The sequence below is a fragment of the Sus scrofa genome, chromosome 9 (assembly GCF_054392235.1).
Source record: "Sus scrofa isolate SSC_HxYL_T2T_F1_AM1 chromosome 9, Sscrofa_HxYL_maternal_Yorkshire_Landrace_v2.0, whole genome shotgun sequence".
Lineage (NCBI taxonomy): Eukaryota > Metazoa > Chordata > Mammalia > Artiodactyla > Suidae > Sus > Sus scrofa.
The window spans coordinates 80,184,977-80,200,486 of NC_139391.1; the positions used below are offsets into that span (position 1 = coordinate 80,184,977).

The window sequence follows — 15,510 nt, forward strand, 5'->3', positions numbered from 1 at the left end:
TGGAGCTAGATCTCTGATAGTATTGTGTTCTCTTATGAGTTCAGTAAAGATAGCACCACAATATTAACGCTATTTCCTTCACTTATCTTGAATATGAAATGCAGGATAGTCACAGTTGCTGTGTATGATTCACCAAGATCTGAAATTAGAGCATCAGAATATGAATTTATTGTGTCTAAATGACTCAGGAAGAATTTGATGATGCTAATGCCAGTGACAGATGAAACACTCAGGTGCTCTGAAAGCTTTCATGATCCCTGGAAGGCTCTCAGGTAATGAGAGCCCTCCTTTTGACTCTATCCTCCCACAGTCAGATTTGGCTACTTCTTGGGGCCTGTGGGGATCAAGAAGAAGTATTAATGACAACTCTTTCCTCTGCTCCCTGCTCAGTCTTTCCACTGGATATTAAGAAAAGTTAAGCTTGGGCCAACTGGATATCCACATGCAAAAGAATGAAGCTGGGCTTCTACTTCACAATTCAAAACAGACCAGAGACCTAAATGTATGAACTAAAACTATAAAACTCTTAGGAGAAAACATAGGTGTAAATCTTCATGATCTCAGACTGGGCAGTGGCTTCTTAAATATATTACCAAAAGCACAAGCAGCTAATGAGAAAATAGAAAAATTGGACTTCATTAAAATTGAAAACTTCTGTACATCAAAAGGCACCATTAAAAGGAGTTCCTGCTGTGGCACAATGGGAATTGTGGTGTCTCTGCAGTGCCAAGGACACAAGTTCGATATCAGCCTGGCATAGTGGGTTAAAGGATATGGCATTGCCTTAGTTGCAGCATAAATTGCACCTGTGGTGTAGATCTGATCCCTGGCCTGGGAACTAGAAAAAGGAAAAAAAAGGTGCCATTGAGAAAGTAAAAAGAAAACCCATAGAATGGGATAAAATATTTGTAAGTCATATATCTGATAAGGGTCTAATATCCAGAATATATAAAAAATATTTTACAAGTCAGCAATGAAAAGACAAATAACCCAATTTTAAAATGGGCAAAGACAGGTTCTCTTAATGTGCAGCAGGTGAAGGCTCCTATGTTACTGCACCAGTGGCACGGGTTCCAACTGTGGCACTGGTTGGATCCTTGGCCCAGGAACTTCCAAGCACTATGAGTGAGGCAGAGAGAGAAAAGTATGTAACAACCTTTTGGAGTTCTGTGGTGCAGCAGATTAAGGATCTGGTGGTGTCACTGCCACATCTTGGGCCACTGCTGTGGTGCCACTTTGATCCCTGGCCCAGAGAACTTCCCCCTGCCATGGGCCTGGCCAAATAAATAAATAAAATGGGCAAAGAATTTAAATAGGTATCTCTTGAAAGAAGACATACACAAGGCCAATAAGCACATGAAAAGATGTTTGACATTATTAAAAAGGGAATTCAAGTCAAAATCATGAAAAGATACTATTTCATATACATAAAAAAGACAGATTATAGGGGTTGACAAGGTTGTAGAGAAATTGGAATTCTTAGACACTGCTAATGAGAATGTAAAATGGTGCAGCCACTTTGGAAAAGAGTCTGGCAGTTCCTCAAAAAATTAAACATAGAATTAACATATGACCTGGCATTTCCACTCTTAAGATATATACCAATTCAAAGAGAATTTAATTCTAAGACAGTTGAAACCATATACCCACATAAAAACTTGTACACAAATGTTCATAGTAGCATTATTCATAATCAACAAAAGTGGAAACAACCCAAGTGTCCACCAGCTGATGAGTGGACTAAAATTAGTGTGGTATATCCATACACTGGAATGTTATTTATCAATAAACAGGAATGGCATTCTAAAACCTGCAATAACATGATGGACCTTAAAACAGTAAACTAAGTGAAAGAAATGATATACGAAAGACCACATATTGTGTGATACCATTTATATGAAATGGACAGAAAGTAGATGCTGTCCAAGGGCTGGAGAGGGTTGTTGAGGAGTGACTCCTGGTGAGCACAGGATTTCTTTTAGAAGAAACGAAAATGTTGTGTAGTTATACGATGGTGAGGTTATACAACTTTGTGAATATACTAAAAACCACTCAATTGTATACTTTTAAGGGGAGGTTTTATGGTTTGTAAATTTTATTTAGATAAAAAAAATTTAAGACAGCCTTGCTCTCAAATGTCTGATCAAAGAGCTCTGCTTTTTGATCCTTGACATCTGTAACCAGCTCCTCCCTCACCTGTATCTTTGTCATGTCAAAATCATTTTCCCACTTAATTCTTAATGCAACTCTGCAGTAGTTGCTTTGAGATATATATATATATATATATATATATATATATATATATTTTTAGCACTTCACTTGTCAGTACAGAACAATGACTCTGTCCCATGTTTTCAGGCCACAGATGCAGTGACTTCAGAAGCAGAAGTTCTGTTGTTTCTTTGAAAGGAATGTGGGTCTTTGCAAAAATAGGGACACAGGGTACCCCACTTTGGCAGATAACTCTATGCTTTGCAAGTATTTATTATTTGCATAATATTAAAAATAATGTTTATAGTATTAACTACATTTTAAAATATCAGTAAGCCTTCTCTTAAAATTTCCTTCATCTTTGAAATGGGACGAGAGCCACAGAGTTTATATTTATTAGAATTGCAAAGGCTATGTATATGTCAATTTGGGAAAGTCTGCATAGCCCTAACTTTCTTGAACTTTGGTAGATATCATAGATCATGATTAAGGCTCATTTGGGGTTTCATCTTCCTTGGATACTGAAACTTTGCAAGTAACTAGCAAAGCTGCGCTAACATTAATGTGCGCAGATAGACAAAGATGTTTCTAGTGACCCAGAAGTGGGGACGGGGACAGTGATTCATGCAAAGGAATAGTTTTCTTCCTGTGTTGCTGAAAGTCTAACCCAGGGCAAATGGACAAACCTAGGTAGATTGGACCATGCCAGTGGTGGATTGGAAAGTTCAACACCCTGAGCACTGGCACGTGATCTTCTCATACTTCAGATCGCTTCAGTTTTTATTCCTTATTAAGACTTGTTTTTTCTTTTCTGAAGCAGCATTTCAGCTTTGGTGCAGGATGGCTTTGCTCAGCCAGCTTGCTCAGCCAAGTTGACAAAAGTAGACAGAGAGGAAGCATCCAGGACTTTAGTGGAGAGCCCAGCCCTAGCCCAGGGGACACATGGGCCCTGTGTTACAGATGTGAGAGCATGCCAAGTCAGTCTGTAGGGATCTGTGGCTATATTTCCCAGCATTTCTGGGACCCTGACTGACCTGAGATTCTTTTTTGAATGATTTTTATTTTTTCCGTTAAAATTGGTTTACAGTGTTCTGTCACTTTTCTGCTGTACATCAAAGTGACCCAGTCACACATACACATATACATTCTTTTTCTCGCATTATCCTCCATCATGCTCCATCACAAGTGACTCAATATAGTTCCCTGTGCTATACAGCAGGATGTCATTGCTTATCCATTCCAAATGCAATAGTTTGCATCTATTAACTCCGACTCCCAGTCCATCCCCCCCCTCTTTTTTGGTTTTAGGTCTAGGATAGACCCTTATGCCAACTCTGTATATTTTGTACATGGCAGTCTCTTTTGTCTGGCACTCATCCTATTACCTTGCTACTCATCTTTGTTCACCTTTGCTTCAGCCTGTCTCTTATAGTTTGGTCCAGAGATAACGTCTCTGCTCAGTGGGACTGAGACTTGATCCTCAAGGTTTTGGCTTTAGGGTGGAGAGGCCCACGTCAATGTAGAAACAATGAAGTTTCTATGTCTACACCCTAATATTTTTAAAGCAGTGGTACTCAGCTTTTAGTGAGCATCTGAACCACCAGCAAGATGGGAGTGTTTTCAAACACACATTGCTAGACCTTATACTTTAATAATAATGCCATGTTCGCCATGGCATTAGTAAGTCTCATTTTACATTTTTGTGTCATGACTGTTTTTTTCCCTCCTTCTAGGCTTCTCTTCTTCCTTCCCTTTCTTCCTCAAACATTTATTTTGTGCTAGCTCTGTACCTGACGCTGAACTAAGCCACAGTGTACAGAGAGAAATTAGTAAGTCTGCAGTCAAGTCAGATATGCAAAGAGGACGCTGACATGTAATGGGCTCTGGTGGAAGCGTATGTGCACAGTAGTGAGGGTGCGAGCTGTGCAGGAGGGTGATGGGGCAGCAGGAAAGATATCCCAGGGTTGGAACAGAAGAGGCAGCATGGAATGTAGAGCCTAACTAGATGGAAAAGGATTTATAGGAACATTAATTCTACAGTGTGTTCCCCCCTCCCCTTTGCTACATGGTTTAATTTGCACCCTTGAGTAAAGGAATTATGAGCTGGCGAAACTTCGAGCAAAATAAAAAACACAATGCCCAGTGTTTTTACCTTTAAAGAAAATAACTAGTGTAAATTTCATCTTGTAGACATAGTTACACGGTAGTTTTGTCAGCTGATAAAACTGTGGAAATATTTCAGGGAAGTCGAAAGTCTCTATCACAGGGTTGTATAAATGGATAGATTTTGGATCAGCTTGAGATGTGCAGACCCAGAAGTGGGGACCCAATTAGAGAACATGCCTAAGAGGAATGTCTTTGCCATGGAAGCGTACCACCTTCTGGTCAGACCCTCTGGCCCAGCTCAGGCTGGGAACAATTGTGTGGTACTCACACTACTTAGAGTTAAGTTTTGAAAACCCCTGAAGTTTCATGGTAATGATACTTTCTGTCACAGGAAAACCAAATGGATACTCCCAAGCAGCCAAAACCTATCCATGTGCCCACACAAATAAATTAGGAATGTGAGTCTTATGTTGTATTGTCAGATATAATCTTCAAACCTACTATTTTAGAGAATCGATTTAGAGCATTTATAAATCTGCCTTCTCTGATTTTTTTCAAATATAAACATTATTATAATAGTCAAGAAGATGAAATTAAAGCCACCTACTATGTGCCAGACAGTACATGAAATGCTTTACAAATACTAGCTTTATTTATGTATTTATTTTTGTTTTTTTAAGAGCCGCATCTGTGGCTTATGGAAGTTTCCAGGCTAGGGGTCAAATCAGAGCTGCAGCTGCTGGCCTTCACCACAGCCACAGCAACGCAGGATCTAAGCCATGTCTATGACCTACACCACAGCTTGTGGCAACACCAGATCCTTAACCCCACTGACTGAGGCCAGGGATCTAGCCTGCTTCCTCATGGATGCTAGTCAGATTTGTTTTCGCTGAGCCACGACGGAAACTCCAATATTAGCTTCATTTAGTCTTTACAAATATTCCATGATATGTACCCATTTTACAGATGAGAAATATGAGGAATAGAGGGGTTTGTCACTTCTCCAAAGTTCTGCATACCATTCGGCTGGTAAGTGACAAAGCAGGGATTTGAACCCAGATTCTATATGAGTTTATGACTTAACCATTATGTTATGCTGCCTCACTAGTTGGTTTCAGTTTGCTGTGGTGGATTATCATGTTACAGATCAGCTTCCTGTTGCCCAGTGCCTAAATTACTCAACACAGTAGGTTTACAGCTTATATCCCATTAGCAAGATGCATTGGAATTTCTGGCTGCAGGGAGTGGTATCTTAATGGGCCTGAGGTGATCTTCAGGCCTTAAACACACATGCCCATGAAAGTCTAAAGGCCAAGGCGATCTCTCTATACCAGGTGTGCCCCCAGTTTGAAGAGATTGGAGTACATTACCAGCCCATGTTGCCTTCCAGCCTCTTTGCCTGAAATGAAGGTGAACCTCTTGGGGCCTCAGAAAGATGCCCTGGGCTGTTAAACAGCAAGAGGGGCTTTGCCTCAAGGAGTCCTGGAGGGGTTAGGTCCTGTTTTCTTCTTCAGATTCTTCAAGGAAGATCCATTTCAAGAAGAAAAATATGCTACTCTGACCCAAGAAGGATTTATACCTGAATTTCTCACTTTGAAACTCTGGGCCCTTTACCTTGTTTGGCAGTTTTGCTTCTAGTAGAGTGTGTGTGTTTTTTCCCCATTCTGTGCGAGAAGAGTGTGAGGAAGTGCTGGGCCCCCAGCCTGACCCACCTGTATTCTCTGTGGGCCAGACAGCTGAGTGGATGGGGGCCCTGTGGCCCAGGCCTCTGTGGAGCTGGGGGACTACAGTTGTGCTTAGTGGGGCTGCAGAGACGGCCAGTAAGCTTACTCTCTAAACCAGTCTTTCTTTTTATCTATTCTGTGATTATCTTAGGTTTCACTTGAGGTGTTTTAGTGACTCATAGAAACAAGAAACTTTTGTTTTCCTAGAATGATTGGGTAATTGTACATGTGCCGTCGTTAGTAATAATTTAAGAAATAATATGAGTAGGGTGTGCTTCTGTTGATCCTAGAGAGCTAGGGAATGTGATATTTTTGACTAAATGGTTATGTTGTCTTTCTTTTTCCCTCAGAGAGATATATGCACTCTATTTCTTTGAAATTTTTTTAAAAAATATGGTGACATATGTCCCACACTGATACTACATCTGTATACTAAAATAATGTTCCAGAGACTGTTTTAAGATAGATGTGTGTCAGTTGTGTACATATGTGTATATAAGGTATGTGCTTATACATATGCAGGCATGTGCTTATACATATGCAGCAAGTGTATATTACTTGTACTGATCTTTAGTAAGTACCAGTGGTATCTCCATTTCACAAACGAGGAACTGAGGCACAGAGAGACTAGGTAACTTATTCAAGATTACACACATACAGGAGTTCCTGTTGTGGCTCAGTGGTTAACGAATCCGACTAGGAACCATGAGGTTGTGGGTTTGATTCCTGGCCTCGCCTAGTGGGGTAAGGATCCGGCATTGCCGTGAGCTGTGATGTAGGTCGAAGACGAGGCTCGGATCCCGAGTTGCTGTGGCTCTGGCGTAGGCCAGCGGCTATAGCTCCAATTAGACCCCTAGCCTGGGAACCTCCATATGCTGCGGGTGTGGCCCTAGAAAAAAGACAAAAAAAAAAAAAAGATTACGCACATACAGCCATTAAGTGCCAAGCTAGAGTCTGTGCTTAACTGCCTCCATGGCTGGGTATCTCCTGGGTGACACAGGAGGCACTTCAGATTTTGGGGGTAACTCAGAACTCACCCCTAAGGTTCACTAAAAACCTTAGGTAGAAGTTTGACTTAGTGGCAGAAGCTCTGGACCAGGCCTCAAGCCACCAGAATGTTAGCCCTGGTTCTACCATTTACAAGTGACATGTCTCTCATACTGAATCTTACTTTCCTAACCTCTGAATTGGAGATGGTAACCCCTGCCCATTAGCTTCAGGGAGGTGTCTCAAAGGCAGTTGACATGATGGGTGTGAAAGACATCTGAAAACAGTTGACCTGTTCCATAAATATTCAGAAAGCGTTTTTTTTGTTTTTGTTTTTTTTTACATGGCCATGGCTAATTTGGGAATTCTAAACTAAAACTCTATCACTCTTAGCCCAGTAACCTTTTCACTCATCTGTGCTGTAGCAGTGTACCTTTAAACAAACCCACATGCTGATCTGTGTGAGGTCCTTTCATGGAAAATTGAGGATGTTTTACTCCCCCTTGGAGTATCATCCTCTCATTTCTATTACAGAGAACATGTTGCTCCACTAAGGAGTTATCTCTATCTTCTGATCTGAGAAGCATTACTTTTCTTTTGTCCCTCTTGTCTAAGACTAGAATCCTATTGTACAAATGAAAATTCACAGCAGAGTTCCCTGGTGGCCTAGTGGTTAAGGATCAGTGTTGTCATTGCTGTAGTGTGGGTTTGATCCCTGGCCCAGGAATTTCTGCATGTTGTGGGCATGGCCAAAAAAAAAAAAAAAAAAAAAAAAAAAAAAATATTAGGAGCTCCTGTTGTGGCTGAGCAGCTTAAGAACCTGAATAGTGTCCATAGGATACATGTTTGATCCCTGGGCTTGCTTAGTGGGATAAGGATATGTGGTTGCTGTGATCTGTAGTATAGGTTGCAGATGCAGCTTGGAGCCTGCACTGCTGTGGCTGTGGCATAGGCCGGCAACTGCAGCTCCAATTTGACCCCTAGCCTGGGAACTTCCATATACTACAGGTGCAAAAAAAAAAAAAAAAGAAAAGAAAAATAAACTCCAAATAAAATAAAATAAAAATAAACTCCAAATAAAAATTCTCTTATAAACTTTAAGAGAAAACAGAGTTGCTCAGAAAGGGTCTCGTTTCAACCAGACCCAGGGCTGGTTTTGCAGATAGAAAAGCTGAGGACAACCTTCGGGGACTCTCTGACACCCTGTAGCAGCACCGGGGCAAAGTGGACCAAAAACCCAAGTGTCCTGACTGGCAGCCCAGGGCCAGCTCTACTTCTTGACATAGCCCCTTGCCCTGGAAGCTTTGGGTGTTTGGGGTCTATTTGTTTTAGACCTTTGTTTTATTACTGATAGATCTTCTGCAAGGAATCCCTTTCCTCTCTAAAGCCTTTGTCCTTTGCTCTTTGTAGACGAAGATTGCATAAGCTGGGCGTGTCAAAGGTTACCCAAGTGGATTTCCTGCCCAGGGAAGTCGTGTCCTACTCCAAGGAGACCCAGACTCCTCTGGCTACGCATCAGTCTGAAGGTGACTTATGTCTTTTGTTTACTTTCCATTTGATCTCTGGAGAAATTGTCAGGGAGTCACATCCTTCCTGTTGATTTCATGTCTTCCCATAAGCCGTCTACACAGGACACAAACATACTGACACCCCCCAAAGCTTAAATTTTCTTTGGCTCTAATTTTGAAAATCCTGGAAAGGAAACCTAGAGATAGTCCTCCAAAGGACTCATGAACTTCACCATATGGATAGTTCAGTGAGGTCATGCTTCGTCACCACTGAATGAGGAGGGGGAAAACCACCCCAGGAAAATATAAGGGAAATTTCTCTGCATTTTATTGATAAGAAGAGTGTGTACATTAAGATTTATCATTTGCAGGAGTTAGTACACCACAGCCCCCACCTGTTCCTCGACATAAAGTGTTGCAAAACACAGCCACACTCACTCAGCCCTTTGAGTCTATGTGACTGCTTTTTTGCTTCATGGTTGGGTTGAGTACTTATGGCTCACATGGCCTTAAATCTTTTCAGTGCTTTACAGAAGAACTTTACCGACTCCTGATTAGCTTTGCCAATTCAGATGACAACATGCTAGTTTTTTTTGGTTTTTTTGGTTTTTGTTTTTTTAACCATTTAAAGAGGCTTTCCGTGCAAGTTCTGGGGGAAGTGAATAGGAATTGAACTACATGCCTCATTCATGCATGCCTGAAAATATCAAGTAGAAAATGTATGTGCAAATCTTGGTGAACTGTAAAACCACACTACTGAGAGACATTGAAGCCAATTAATCAAAATGCTTCCTAGAAGTCAAAAAGTACACCAAAGCAAAATTACTCCAAAGCAGGAGGAGAGGTCTATTCTTAATGCAGGATAAGTGAAGCCTGCATCGTTAGAGAATAGCACTGTTGTTGTAGGTAAGCAAATGCTCCTTTTACTTTGTTATTTTATTGTTTGGTGTGGTAAAGAGGATGTTAGAATTCTGGGTTCATTGTTGTTGTGTAGGAAATACTAAACAAAAGCCATGAGAACAAAAAATGATTCGTGATCCCTGCATGGTTTACAACATATGTAAGTCAGTCTACTTTGGTTTGTGCCAGCTACAGAGCTTTTCAATTTTGGTTTTAAACACGTTATGTCAAAAGCAAAGTGAAACCTGATTCGAAGTAGAGCGCGGCCCGCAGGCCTTCTGAAAGCCTTTGCTGGGTAATGCCTGCGTTTGCTTCTTTGGTAGCAGGGCCTCCATTTTCAAGTGTGATAGTGAAATGAATTTTAGAAACAAACAAGGAGCACCCTCTGGTGGTGAAATTTTAAACCAACTGTTCTAATAAACTTGAGAGCAACATATTAATCTGGCAGAAAATGCAGAGTTAGAAAAGCCTTCGGCAGTTCACCTAGTCTATTCCTTGGGCCTCCAGGCCGATCAAGAAGATCATTAAAAACAACCTTGCCTCCCAATCAAAACATTTGTTTGAGTTAATTTGCTGCCAGAGGTATTTGCTGAGCTGTAGCCTGAGGTATGTTTATTTAGCCCCAAAGTTGACCCATAACATACAGTTATACAACTGAAATAGGAGAAGGAGTGAATTGTTTTTTGAACATGCGTAGACTTCAGATATTGGAAATGGGACAGAAATATTTACAAGGGAAGATAAATTACGGATGAAAAGGCATCAACTGTAAACTTCTAAACTGGAACACATCAAAAGGAGATGGCTGGGCACTCCATTTTATTACAGCACTGAGAGCTTGGGAGCCCTCATTATGCTGTGGTCCAAGCAGCAGGAGAGAAGGAATTTATTTCTCAGCTCTTGGTAGAGGTTCTTTCTGTTTTGTTAACAAGACTCATAGAGCTTTTTTGTGGTGATGAGTGTTCCAGTGGTTCGAATTCCACAATGCAGATTTGAACTCAAAATGAGCTACTGGAGCTCTCAGACAGGAAGGCAACCCTGATGGGTTTAGACAGGAAGGACATTGGAGTTCTACGGTTTGTCTTCTCACCACAGATGGGACGATCCCTTGACCTCTGGCTGCCCGGAGTCATTCAGCCCCTGGCTGAAGGGAGTGCCCTGCTCATCTTTCACCTGCTGAGTGAAAGGAACCCCCAGAGGCAGGGGGAGGAGGCTCTATCATGGCAGGTTGTGGTTGGCTTCCAATTTGGGGTCTTGAGCCATGGCAGTGTTTTCATGACAACTGTAGCTATTCAGAGGCAGGAAACAACGAACTACTGAGTTTTATGACACAGTGAGGCTCTTGGCTGGATAATATTTAAAGCTGTGGTGCATGTAAGATCCATTTTAACTCATTATTGCTCCATAGTGTATGAAAGGATGATGATTACTTTTTAAGTCATTGGGCGGCTACGAAAAATTTAACAGTATTCAAACTAATGATCTCAGAGCATTGATCCATTCTACATTGAATGGAGTACTTATGCGTTCAGTTTTTGACATGTTCCCATTTTATTTTTTAAAATGAAAGGGAAGGTACTTGGGACTTGCCCAAGCTTGCCCCTCTTTTCTCCACTGTGTGAATAATGAACATCCTCTTAATTTGTGATTATAATGCCTCGTTATGAGAAACTACAGAATGGTTTAAACCAGGGAGATTTGGGAATGACGTCCACATGAATACTGGTATTTCAATATAAGTTTAGATCTTCTCTCTCTGCTTAGGTCATTATAGTTGGAGAGAAAGAAGGCTGGGAATAGGAAACAGTGATTTGGGGAGCAGGGTGTCTCTATCCCCCAAACATTTTAAACATATGTTTCTTATTCCCAGGTAATAAGAAAGAAAGAAAAAAAAAGTATGGTTCCCTTCCAGACTACTTCTGCCTTGTGTTATTAATATCTCCCTGGACTGACTGTGAGGTCCTGAGGTTAGTTAGAAAGCCAGTCTTCTGCATCTTTATTGTACTGGGAAAGTGAATGGCCCATAATAGGCAGCCGACAGATGATGTTGAATGACAAAGACAAGAAGAAACACCAAGTTCTGTAGTGACTGCTAGGAGCACAAGAACTTTTTAGGCTGCTGGAAGAAACATAAGCCCATGTGGAGGATGGAGGAGGAAACTTACATAACCGGTTGATCATTCTAAGAATTCTCTGATCTTCCTTTCCCTTCATGATAAAAGGGAATTTAGTAGCCCCAAGTTGACCACCTCCCCTCCCTTGTATCCAAGGGAGACCAACGTGCTTGCATTTTCCAAAGCACATTGCAGCCTCATGTCCCCATCTGCTTGCACTTACTGGAGTGCCATCTCTCCTGTCTACCCTCCTTCAGGACCACGACCCGAGGCCAGCTCCCCGGTGATTTCATTTGTGGGTGGCATCTCTCCAGCTCCCCAGTGATTTCATTTGTGGGTGGCATCTCTCCTCGTACTATGGGCATGGTCCATCTTCCCTTCGTCAAGCCATTATTGCATGAATGTATTCACTTCTTATTTAAATGTCTACCTTTTAGACTGTGATCTCCTTGAGGGCAGAGTGTGTGTTCTTTACCTCCATGCCCAGTACAGTGCTTGGCGCAAAGAAAGGGCTCGGTGAATACCAGTGGATGAAAAGAAGAATGAAATGATTTTAGAGGAGTAAGAAAGAAGAAATGCTCATTGTATTTCAGGAAGGGTGGTGTATGATCCATGTTTGAAGGTTGCACTGGTTTTGTGGGGTTTTTATGGAAAAGTCATGAGAGTGAGATTGTGAGTGTGTGTGTGTGGGTGGGTGGGTGGGGGGTTCACTCTTTCTATTTCAACCAGGCCTCTATTTCAGATCCCAGGCTGCTGTAGGCATTAACCGCTGTGAACATAGCATAGTTATGAGAACTGAAGGAGCAAATCACTAAGGCAGCCTGGATTGACCCAGGATAGAGCAAAGCAATCATCAAATTTTTACTGTGCAGAGATACTATTTAAAGAACATTCAGTTTGGAACAGGTGTGCAGGAAGGTGCTAAGGAAGCCTCTTGTTTCATCTTTGTACTTTAAAAAAATATATTTTCTTGGCTGGTTGAGGAGAATTTCTACCTTAGTTTCCCATTCTCTGCACAATGTACTCAATAGAGATGTTGCAAATGTAGAGATGGTGTCCCAGGATAAACAAATTCAGCACTGCCCTATAAAAACATAATGAGCCATTATTCATTTAAATAGTGTTTTATTTAACCCACCATGTTAAAAACATTATCATTTCAACATGTAATCAATATAAAAATTGTCAAGATAGTGTACCTTTCTTTTTTTGTGTTAAATCTTCAAAATCTGGTTTGTATTTTATACTTAGAGCATATCCCAATTCAAACAATGAATTTTCATTGATAATACTCAAACCATAGTAAGACTTCATAAAATTTACGATTGCAAAAAGTAGATTCATATATCACTGTTGTTCCAGACCTATTTGAAAGCTTTTCAGTCATAGAATCAAATACGAGTTTCTTCAATTTAAACTTTAAGTTAAATTTTTAAATGCAGTTTTTCTGTTGCATTAGCCACATCTCAAGTGCTTAGTAGCTGCAGGGGGCTAGTGGCTCCTGAATTGGACAGCTCAGGTCCACCTCGGCCCATCGTGACGCAGGTCAGAAGCTGAGACTCACAAAGCCAGCCTGAGCTCCCCTTCACTTGGCTGGGTGGGGGGCTTGGGCAAGGAGCCCTCCCTGACTTGTAGAGCACGCCTCCTGGTGAATGATGACTTTGTAGTGTCTGCCTTTTTGTGAGGTCTGCCATATTCAAGCTAGTTAAGCAAGCGTTAAGTGATTGGGCAGAAGCCAGGTTGCAGCTCTGGGTTCTCCTGTTATGTGAGGGGCAATTGTGAGAACACTTCTGGGTTCTTCTTTCACAGTATCTCCTTTCAAGGGATAGTCACTCCATCTCCTCTGCCTTCATGCTGCCCAAAAGACTGCTGAAGACCACATGTGACCTCCTTGTTAGTTATCTATGCCTCTGCTGCTCCCCTCACCTTCATGAAGTGATGAGAGATCAGAATTAAGATTTTTGCTCTATGTGGAGTTCCCGTGGTGCAGTGGTTAACGAATCCGACTAGGAACTATGAGGTTGCGGGTTCGATCCCTGCCCTTGCTCAGTGGGTTAAGGACCCGGCGTTGCCGTGAGCTGTGGTGTAGGTTGCAGACGCGGCTCGGATCCCGCGTTGCTATGGCTCTGGCGTAGGCTGGTGGCTACAGCTCCGATTGGACCCCTAGCCTGGGAACCTCCATATGGTGTGGGTGCGGCCCTAAACAAACTAACAAACAAACAAACAAACAAATGATTTTCGCTCTAAACTCTGAGAGTTGAATTCTAAATCCTCTCACACCTTGGTGACTCCAGGAGCATAATTCTTTGATCCAAAGTTGCCAAATAAAGTCATCTTTAATAGAATCTAAGTAGAAATATTTATTTGGAACCTTAAAATTGAAATCAGACAGTTCTTACAGCAGTTGTTTCTGAATGGAAGCCAATCCCAAAACACCTGGTAATGACTTGGGAGACAACAGGCTGTGGTGTCATAACCTTGACTCAGGCACTCCACCTGGATCTCAGTTTCCTGGACCTTCGCGTACTTTGTCTGAACTTATTATTAAAAAAGCCAGTATGTCTTTCATGACAAGCCATGGTGGCATCTGGATGCAAATTAATACTCCCTAGTGAGGCTGATACACACTAATCTTATTTTGGGCCCCTGTTCCTTAGAACTGACACTATTCCAGAGGGATAGTGACATCTGCCAGGTTTTCCTTCCTCAAAATATGCCTGGTATTTATTTCCCTTTGATACTTGGCTGAAGTGTTACTCCTCTCTCAGAACCAACTGTAGAGCCTCCAGGCCCATTGGTAACAAGATCATGAATTGAGGGATCTTCTCCTGGGATAATAGTTTTCTTTCACAATGTAAACCTCATATTATCTTGGTGAGTCTCTTGAAAGATGAAAAAAAAAAAGTGAGGGGGCTACCTAAGGAACATAGACATGTCAGACATTACTTTTTAGATATTATTTATTTCCAATAGACAAAAATTTTCTGGTTAAAAAAAATGGAGTTCCCATCATGGCTCAGTGGAAATGAATCTGACTAGCATCCATGAGGATACAGGTATGATCCCTAGCTTCGCTTGGTGGGTTAAAGATTTGGCATTGCCATGAGCTGTGCTGTAGGTTGCAGACATGGCTTGGATCCCTTGTTGCTGTGGCTGTGGTGTAGGCCAGCGGCTACAGCTCCAATTCGACCCCTAGCCTGGGAACCTCCATATGCCTAGCGTGTGGCCGTAAAAAGACTAAAAAAAAAAAAAAAAAAAAAAAAAAAAAAAAAAGTGTTTTCTCTATTTCTGAACCACCTTTCCAGCTATTGGTTGAGAGGACGTCCATGGTCTAGTGCTCAGTTTATATCAGACACTAGAATTGGTATTGGCTTAGATGCTAGCTTTGCTTGATATTCCAAAGGAGAAGCCTCATGCTGAAAATTAACTTGTTTCTTAAAAGTACTGAGTGACAGTGCCAGAGATGGTGCAGTCAACTCTCAGCCAAATAAGGTCATTTATCCAAAATATTCCTTGCAATGAAAAACTGAAGAGCACTAAAGAACAAAAAAAAAAAAAAAAAAAAAGAACAAAAAAAAAAAAGAACAAAAAAAAGAAATCAGAAATGTAATAAAGAAATTCCTGTTGTGGCTCAGCCATAACAAACCTGACTAGCATCCATGAGGACACAGGTTGGATCCCTGGCTTCCCTTAGTGGGTTAAAGAATCTGGCATTGCCGTGTACTGTGGTGTAGGTTACAGACGCGGTTCGGATCCTGGGTTTCAGTGGCTGTGGCCTTGGCCGGCAGCTACAGCTCTGATTTGACACCTAGCTTGGGCACTTCCACAAGCCGCAGATGCAGTCCTAAAAAGACCAAAAAAAAAAAAAAAAAAAAAGAAGAAATGTAATAAAAAAGACAAAATGCAGAGCAAGATTTGGTGCCAGTGGGCACTGTCTTATTTCCTGTACCCCTGTAATCT

General features: G+C 41.5%; 1 protein-coding gene across 7 annotated transcripts in view; it reads left to right on the forward strand.

Moving 5' to 3' along the window:
* The window catches only part of DYNC1I1 (dynein cytoplasmic 1 intermediate chain 1), a 345,751-nt gene that overhangs the window by 91,864 nt on the left and 238,377 nt on the right, over positions 1–15,510 (forward strand). For all 7 annotated transcript variants that reach the window (XM_021102404.2, XM_021102408.2, XM_021102406.2 and 4 more), the window contains one exon: positions 8,439–8,554. In XM_021102404.2, coding sequence (XP_020958063.1) covers positions 8,439–8,554 — 116 coding nt within the window. The remainder of the gene's footprint in view (positions 1–8,438; positions 8,555–15,510) is intronic.